Source organism: Pantherophis guttatus, chromosome 2, assembly GCF_059756535.1.
Source record: "Pantherophis guttatus breed Tessera chromosome 2, ASM5975653v1, whole genome shotgun sequence".
NCBI lineage: Eukaryota > Metazoa > Chordata > Lepidosauria > Squamata > Colubridae > Pantherophis > Pantherophis guttatus.
The window spans coordinates 89,635,243-89,643,735 of NC_142064.1; the positions used below are offsets into that span (position 1 = coordinate 89,635,243).

An 8,493-nucleotide genomic window follows, 5' to 3' on the forward strand; every position below is an offset into this window, starting at 1 on the left:
TAATGGCTAGAGGGAAAAAAACTGTTTAAATTCTTGCTGCGGGGCTTCAAAGGGCCACCCTACAGCTGATCAGTGTTAAAAGAAAACAAATGAGTAGACCGGTGCCTGCAAAAATAGAAAAAACAGCCCCTTTCAGCTTCAGCATAGGTTAATTACCATCAGTTGGTTTGATCAGCCTCCCGACTCTCAGCTGATTTGCTCTCAGCTGTTTTGCGGAGGGCTCTGTTGCTAGCTAGCTGCAAAGAGGTAAATTGCTGGAGCATATTATTTTTCCCCTAGCTATGCTGAAAAAGCAAAACTGAAATTAAAGCAGGGTCTTTGCTGCAACGTGACAAAATGAGGCAGAGAGAGATTTCTTTTTCTTTTTCCTCACCAAAAAAGGTAGGTGCAAAACTGCAAACAATGGGAAATTTAGGGCAAAAGAGGAGGTTCAAGATTTTAAAACACAAAAGAAAAAAAGCTCTATATAACTAGGGAATTGTAATAATTGAGATACTATTAATTGCATATTGTGTTGAAAGCAGAAATGGTTAAGTTGTGGTTTGGAGGAATATACGGGGGAAATTATTGGGTTTATTATTATTGGTAAATATAATTAATTGATTTGATCTTTTATTCTTTAAAGTTTAACAATTCATTCTTTATCTTAATATCTTTATATTTGTTTGGGGTTGGTTTTCTTCCCTTTCATCTTTTTTATTGTACACCAATCTTTCTCCTCAAACCTACCACCTCTCTCTTTTCTTTCCTTCTTACTTTCTCTTCCCCCCTTCTTCTCCTCCCTACTTCCTCTTCCTTTCTCCTTCCCCTCCTCTCTTCCTCCCTCTCTTACCCTCACTCCTACTCTAATTTCCCTTCCCTTCCTTCATTCCTCTCTATTCCTGTATCCTTTTATGCATATGGACTATTCAGAGGGCTGAAAAAGTTATTTTTGACTGGTCCTCGCACTTTTGACCAGTCCTCGAAATACGCCTGTCCTCACATTTTACATTTTTGCCCTATCTTGTCATCATGGTGAGGAGAAGCAGTTGTGAAATGAGTGACATGGTTGTTAAGAATGCTACAATGGGCATAAATGATGACCAGTCATAAGTGCGAAGTCCGGTCAAAAGTGCGAGGACCTGTCAGAAATCACTTTTTTCAGCCCTCTGGGTAGTCCTTTTGTGCACATGGACTACTCAGAGGGCTGAAAAAGTTATTTTTAACTGGTCCTCACACTTTTGACCAGTTTTCGAACTTACGACTGTCCTCACATTTTATGCTTTTGCCCTATCTTGTCACCAGGGTGAAGAGAAGCAGTTGTGAAATGAGTGACATGGTTGTTAAGAATGCTACAATGGGCATAAATGATGACCAGTCATAAGTGCGAAGTCCGGTCAAAAGTGCGAGGACCTGTCAGAAATCACTTTTTTCAGCCCTCTGGGTAGTCCTTTTGTGCACATGGACTACTCAGAGGGCTGAAAAAGTTATTTTTGACTGGTCCTCGCACTTTTGACCAGTTTTCGAACTTACGACTGTCTCACATTTTATGTTTTTGCCCTATCTTGTCACCATGGTGAAGAGAAGCAGTTGTGAAATGAGTGACATGGTTGTTAAGAATGCTACAATGGGCATAAATGATGACCAGTCATAAGTGCGAAGTCCGGTCAAAAGTGCGAGGACCTGTCAGAAATCACTTTTTTCAGCCCTCTGGGTAGTCCTTTTGTGCACATGGACTACTCAGAGGTCTGAAAAAGTTATTTTTGACTGGTCCTCGCACTTTTGACCAGTCCTCGAATTTACGACTATCCTCATATTTTACACTTTTTGTCACCATGGTGAAGAGAAGCAGTTGTGAAATGAGTGACATGGTTGTTAAGAATGCTGCATGGGCATAAATGTGAGGATGGTCATAAGTGTGAGGACCAGTCAAAAGTGCAAGGACCTGTCAGAAATGACTTTTTTCAGCCCTCTGAGTAGTCCCTATACACATATAGCAATGGCCACCCGGTCACATGACCAGCTAGCCACGCCCACCCAGTTACATGACCTCCAAGCCATGCCCACAAAATAAGCCACACCCACAGAACCGGTAGTAAAAAATTTTAGAACCCACCCCTGGTTGGGGGTCACCATAACATGAGGAACTGTATGAAAGGGTCGCGGCATTAGGAAAGTTGAGAACCACTGCTCTGGAGGCTCCGGAGTCCGCACATCACTCCCAGATGGCCATGGCCCCAGCTCTGCCTCTGACGCAGAGCCCTCATCTGGGCCTTCCCCAGCCTCCAGGACAGGCCCATGTTTTTCCTCAGCCTCCTCACTGTCCAACTCCGCTGCCAGTTCCGCAGGCTGCTGGCGGACCACAACACTATCGCTCACCGCAGGGCCATTCCCCCAGGTCTGACGATCCAGATGCAGCTGTGACTGGAAGAGGTCATGGACTGCTTTCACCAAGATAGGTGCATGCACAGACGTCACATTCTCTCAAGTAAAGTCCTCCAGTCCATATCCCTTCCACTCAATTAGATACTTGAACCGTCCTTTTACCCACCAGGAGTCCCGAATGCTGGCGACCTCATACTCGGGTGGTTCATTTCTGTCATGTGGCACTGTGGCAATGGCTGGAACAGGCCTGAAGCGGCTCCCATTGCCGACCTGGCCTGTCGGCAGTGAACACAAGACGTGACATAAGCCTGGACATTGTGTCTCAATCGGGGCCACCAAAAGTGCAAGAAACTAGATTCAGTGTCTTAAAGAGGCCAAAGTGCCCCGCTGCAGGATTATCATGGCACTGCGGCAAGATAAGTCCCCAGAGCGGCCCCACCAGCAGCTAGAGCCTGTCTCGGTACCGCAAGAGTTCCTCATGAAACGTCCATGGAGAGGCGGGCCCTACCTCTTTCTTCCGTTGCTCCATGTAAGCATCATGCCGCTGAGCTTCCTGTATCTGAGCCCGTAAATCAACTGGTTCCTAAACCACGGAGAAAGACTCTACAGGCAACACTGTCTGGAGCAGAAGCGGGTCTTCGATGTGGGAATACTCCGGTTTCCGCGAGAGCGCATCCACCCTTTGGTTGTGACCACTAAGGATGTACGTAATGCTGAAATTGAACCTTGCAAAGAAGAGGGACCACTGAATCTACCATTGGTTCAGTTTCTGGGTGGTCTGTAGTAACTTTGCACAAGGGAAGAGGGTACCGCCAGATGCGCGAGCCTGTAGCAAGACCGCAGCAACAGCAACACCCGATGCATCTGCTTCTACCACAAACAAATGGTGGGGGTCAAGATGCTTCAAGATAGGCTCCTTCATGAAGGCCTGTTTCAAGGCCTGGAGTGCCTGTTGCTCGGGGGTACCCAACCGAAATTGGACTTTTTCTGCAGAAGCCGAGTGAGAGGCATGATCCTGGCAGCAAAGCTTGGGATAAAGGTCCGATAGTAGTTGGCGAACCCAAGGAGGCACTAGACAGTGGTCCTTCAGTCACCAAGGAGGTTGCCAACTACGCAAAGACTCCACCTTGCTCGGCTCCATGGCAATGCCCTCGGGAGAGATTCAATGCCCCAGGAGCTCAATGGTGGACTGGAAAAACTGGCATTTCTCCAGTTTAGCATACAGATGATGCTCCCGAAGATGTTGCAGGAGCAGGCAGAGGTGCTGTTGGTGGGTCTTCTGGGAAGGAGAATAGATGAGAATGTTGTCTAAATAAATTACGACAAACTTGTCCAAGAGGTCCCTAAAAATGTCATTCATGAAATGTTGGAAGATGGCAGGAGCATTGGTCAGCCCAAACGGCATGACCGTACAGTATACTCAAAATGTCCTTAAGGAGTGCCAAACGCCGTCTTCCATTCATCCTTGGGACGGATCCGAAGAAGATTATAAGTTCCTCGCAAGTCCTATTTAGTGAAGACAGTAGCCTCCAGAAGTAGTTCCAAGAGTTCAGGAATAAGGGGCAGAGGACACTGGATGCGCGCTATGATGGCGTTTAGCTTGCGGGAGTTACAACAAAGCCGCAAGTCTCCAGTATTTTTTTTCACGAACAGGACCGGGGCAGACAATGGCGATGAGGGCCAGATAAAATCCTGAGCAAGATTTTTGTCCACAAAGTCCCGTAACACAACCAACTCAGGGTCCGACATCGAATACAAATGCCCCAATGGGAGTGGATCATCCAGAATCAAATCAATGGGGCAGTCGTGGTGGGTGTGGTCCACACATTGCAGGCTCGGAAAAGAGATGAAGTTCTGGGAACAATAGATCTGCGGGTCTGGTTTCCTGAGCCAAGCCAAGCCCAAAACCACGAGAAAATGCAGGCCGGAGGTAAAATAAAACTGAATAGGGTCCTCATGAGACCCGATGGTCATGTGCAAGGGTTGAGTGGTGGCCGTAATAGGCCCAGACAGAAGCACCCGGCCAGAGTCTGCACATCACTCCCAGATGGTCCTCGCCCCATCTCTGCCTCCGACGCAGAGCCCTCATCCGGGCCTTCCCCAGCCTCCAGGACTGGCCCGTGTTCTTCCACCGCCTCCTCACTGTCCGACTCGGCTGCCAGCTCCGCAGGTTGGTGGCAGACCACAACAATACCCTCCGTTGCTGAAGCCGTCCTAGAGGCAGACAGAATAACAGAGTTGGAAGGGACCTTGAAAGTCTTCTTGTCCAACCCCCTGCTCATGAACACGTTCCCAGCATCACCGCTGTCTGTCTGCTGCGCTAAGTAGCCAGCTTCGGGTGCATCCCATCAAGAATGGCGAGACTGGCGCCTCGCAAGTAATCGGGCTGACCTTTGCTGCTCCTGCCTTTTCTCTGCCCTAAGTGTTCCTGGTTCAGGTGCAGAAGACAGTTCCTCCTCCTCCTCACTAACCAGCTGGGTGCTTTCCCCACCTGAAATCTCAGGGCTGCCCTGCTGCAGCTGTTGTTTCAGCCAAATCATTCTCAGCAGGCTACTCAGAGCCATTGACCAACTCACCTCCTGAGGTGGCTGGGGCTGGTTCCTCCTCCTCCAAGCTGACCTCTGGAGACGAATCTGAGGAAGCATCTGGGGGAGGAATCAAAGGCTATTATTAGGACCACTTTGCTCTTTTGGAGCTACTTGTAATTGCCCTCCGCTCTTCCGATCTGAGGGGCTCATCTTCTAGCATGGTAGCCCTTTGATACTTTTCCTGGGGTTTTCTTACTAAGGATACTGGAGAGGGTTGCCATTTCCTTCTCCAGTGGACCATGTTGTGTCAGCACCCTCGACTATGACCTGTCTGACCTAAATGGCCCGGCACAGCATAGCTCATTGCTTCATTGAGCTTCGCCAGGCAAGGCATTGACCCGTGAGGAAGGTAAAATAGATACCTCTTCTCATTGAAGAAGGCGGTCCAGGGAGTCCAGGATGTCCTCTTCCAGGCTGCTGAGATCCTCCAGGGTGTCTTCCCCCTCCTCTGGAGAATCCTGTGAACGACAGTCATTCCTCTTTAGCCATCAGAGAAAAAAAAATCAGGATTTCTAAAAGAGGGCCTATTGAATGGGGATTACATTTCCCATTTAGGACACCAGTCCCTGCTACTTTGTGGCAAAGGGACCGATCCCACCAGACCACCCCAACCGAAAAGCCTTTGTCTTTCTTATCCATGGACTGGAAGAAGCCTCCGCATCCTGGTCCCAGCTATCCTCAGATTCCTCCTCCAGAAGGTCAGCAAGGGAGTCGAGGTCCAAATCCCAGAGGCTGCTGGTCCTGGAGCCCGCCAGGACTGTCAGCGAATCCTGCAAATGATACTAAGGTTGCTAAATCCTCAACTTTCTGTGTCCCAATAAGATTCCTATGGCCCTATGGGCCAACAGCAAGAGAGCCTTTCCTAGCCTTAAGCTTAGAAGGATGTATAGCCCAATTTCTCCCACTTCCCATAGCCAACATTTTCTTACCTCTGAAGATGTTTTCTCCAGGTCAGGAGAGATCTCCCCCTGCACTGGTTGGTCTTGTGGTTCCTGAAATAAAAAGCCAAAGATGCCGTCTGTTGGGATATCAAGAAATCCACAGAGACAGGGCTTCTTCTTTTCACGTGGGCAGGATGTGTCCAGGCCTTACCAACTCAGTGCAGGTCTCCAAACTGGTGGACAGCCGCGGCCTCCAGTGCTCTTGCCTTTCCTCTCTGTGGGGAGAAAACAAAGGGGCCAAAGATCAAAAGTAGCCATGGGCCCTTTTGCAAGAGTGGTCATGTGGAAGCTGTAAGAACCCTTGCAGGTGGCCTGCCAAGGGGCTTGGCCTGCCGGTGAAATTGCCCTGAGTCCTTCTTCCTTTAGCAGAAGCAGAGGCAAAGATGCCTCCCTTCTGCTAAAGTTTCACCCTCCAAAGTGTTACCTACCCTGAAAGACAGGCACTGTCTCCTCCTGCACCTCCCTCCTCCACGTCCGATGGATCCTGAAATAAGAAGGCAAATATTCCGTCTATTGGCATGTTAACAAATGCACAGAGACAGAGCCTCTGCCATTACCATAGGGAGGAGCTACTCTGGCCTTACCGACTCAGTGCAGGTCTCCCAAATTGTAGTCAGCCGCGGTGTCCACTTCGGCATCCTCTCATTTCTGGGGAGAGAACGAAGGGCTTGAGTCCTTCTTCTTTTAGTAAAAGTGCAGGCAGAGGGTAGAGATGCCTCCCCTCTGCAAACCTTTCTTCTAGCCCTTCTCCTCAGAATCCCTCAGCTGAGAACACTAACCTCCTGGAAATGAGAGCTGGCCGGACATCTTCCTTCCTGGGACTCCGGGCGGTAGCAGGACCACCCATCACAACCTGCAAGTAACAATGGTTTCATTGAAGGTATGAAACAAGGGGATCTTCTTCAGTTTCCTAGGCTGGCCAGGTTCCCCCCAAGTTCTTCCCTTCCCCCACCCAGTTTTGAAGTATGAACCCCCACTGCCCATGTTGCAGAAGCATCCTTACCCCAGGCAAGGAAGAGACGTCTCCATCAGACACATGATGTGTCTCCCATTCTCCCTGCTGGTCATCCGGTTCCTGTGCCTCTTCGGTGCTGACCAAAAGAAGAAGAAGGTGCCATGTCAAAGAACATTCATCTAGCTGACCCTCTCCTTTCTCAACCTAGCCAGTCAGCCTGCCCATCTTTTGGCCCCTGAAGCCCCTTCTAGACAGGAAGCCATTTTGGGGAGAGCCTCTTACAGACTCTGCAGGCCATCAAGGTTGCCCCACCATAGCCAGGGTTTAAGGAGAAGAGGGTGGTACCTGTCAGGAGGCACAGGAAGGTCTTCAATGTTGCTCTTCAGGCAACAGAAAAGGTGCGAACACCTTTTCCAGATGTTCTGTTAAGAGAAGAGAAATAGACACATGTCAGTCAGAAGAGTTGATTTGCTCCCCCGCTGCCAGTTTCTTGGCAGCTGAGATGTCCACACTTACCCTGAAAAGCCTTCTCACAGCCATGACCAACTAGGTGCTCGTCCTATCACTGCACGAAGGGAGAATGAGCAGCTGTGCAGTGGCTACTGGTTTTTCAGGGCAACTCGTTCCCTCGGCAACCAGGTAAACAATAGCCATTTTTTATACCTACCCAAGGATGGCAGCTCAGCTGGATCTAGGAGTGGCCGGTGGCTGACTCCCTCGGTAGCCTTTGGCCTCTGGGTTTCCTGTGGGAAGTTGTCTGTTCACGAACAACAGAGAAGCCCCATCATTGTGGCACAAAGCACAGAGGGAATCATGGCCTCCTAGGGAGGAAGCGACTTTTAGTCCAAGTCCCTACTCAAGGGACTTGGCCATCTCAGATAAATGATTGCCCAATCTTTTTTTTTTTAAATTAAATTTTTATTAGAGTATAAATATTAAAAAAAATAACATGACATAAACACAACAAACATTTATACAACATATAAACAAAAAGAAATTATGTTTCCTTCTTAAGCATTGTTTCCAAGTGACATTCTGCTTGTTATATATTTCTTCCCCGCTCCTTAGTCAAATGACGTTTTCTATACCGGTAATATTTCCCCTCTAGATTTTTTGTTTATTCCTAATTTTTAACCAATTATACCATTTAGTCCATATTTTGTAGTAGTCTGATTCTTCTCTTTCTTGTATTTCTTTGGTTAACCTGTCCATTTCAGCGCATTTAGAATTTTTTCTATTAAATCTGTTTCGTTTGGCGTTTTTTCTTGTTTCCAGTTTTTTGCATATATTATTCTTGCAGCTGTTAGTATGTGAATTGTGAGATATTTAATATCTTTAGGGTATGATTTATTAAAAATTCCTAGTGAAAACTTTTCTGGTTCTTTATCTATCTGTGTTTCTGTTATTTGTTCCAACCATTTTTTGATGTTAGACCAAAATTTCTTTGCTGCCTGGCATGTCCATCATAAATGATAGAAGGTCCCTTTGTCTTCTTACACTTCCAGCAGATCGGGCTATTTTTGGGCTGTATTTTTGCCAGTCTGGTTGGAGACCTATGTGCCACCTATAAAACATTTTCAGTTGGTTTTCCTTGTACGCCACTGCTCTTGTTAATTTTATATTTACTTGCCAAAACGTTTCCCAT

The 8,493-nt window shown here is 47.7% G+C and overlaps 1 protein-coding gene across 1 annotated transcript; it reads right to left on the minus strand.

Annotated features, from left to right (window-relative positions):
- Positions 1-2,066: 2,066 nt before the first annotated feature.
- Positions 2,067-7,284, minus strand: LOC148115188 (uncharacterized). The gene is made up of 10 exons (XM_087886373.1): positions 7,194-7,284; positions 6,897-6,984; positions 6,673-6,746; positions 6,478-6,541; positions 6,322-6,377; positions 6,045-6,108; positions 5,882-5,944; positions 5,315-5,722; positions 4,941-5,009; positions 2,067-4,578 (listed from the first exon to the last, which is right to left on the minus strand). Exons 3-8 carry the CDS (start codon positions 6,738-6,740, stop codon positions 5,522-5,524), a joined length of 516 nt encoding a protein of 171 aa, XP_087742499.1. The 5' UTR covers positions 6,741-6,746; positions 6,897-6,984; positions 7,194-7,284; the 3' UTR covers positions 2,067-4,578; positions 4,941-5,009; positions 5,315-5,521.
- Between the last annotated feature and the right edge of the window lie 1,209 nt (positions 7,285-8,493).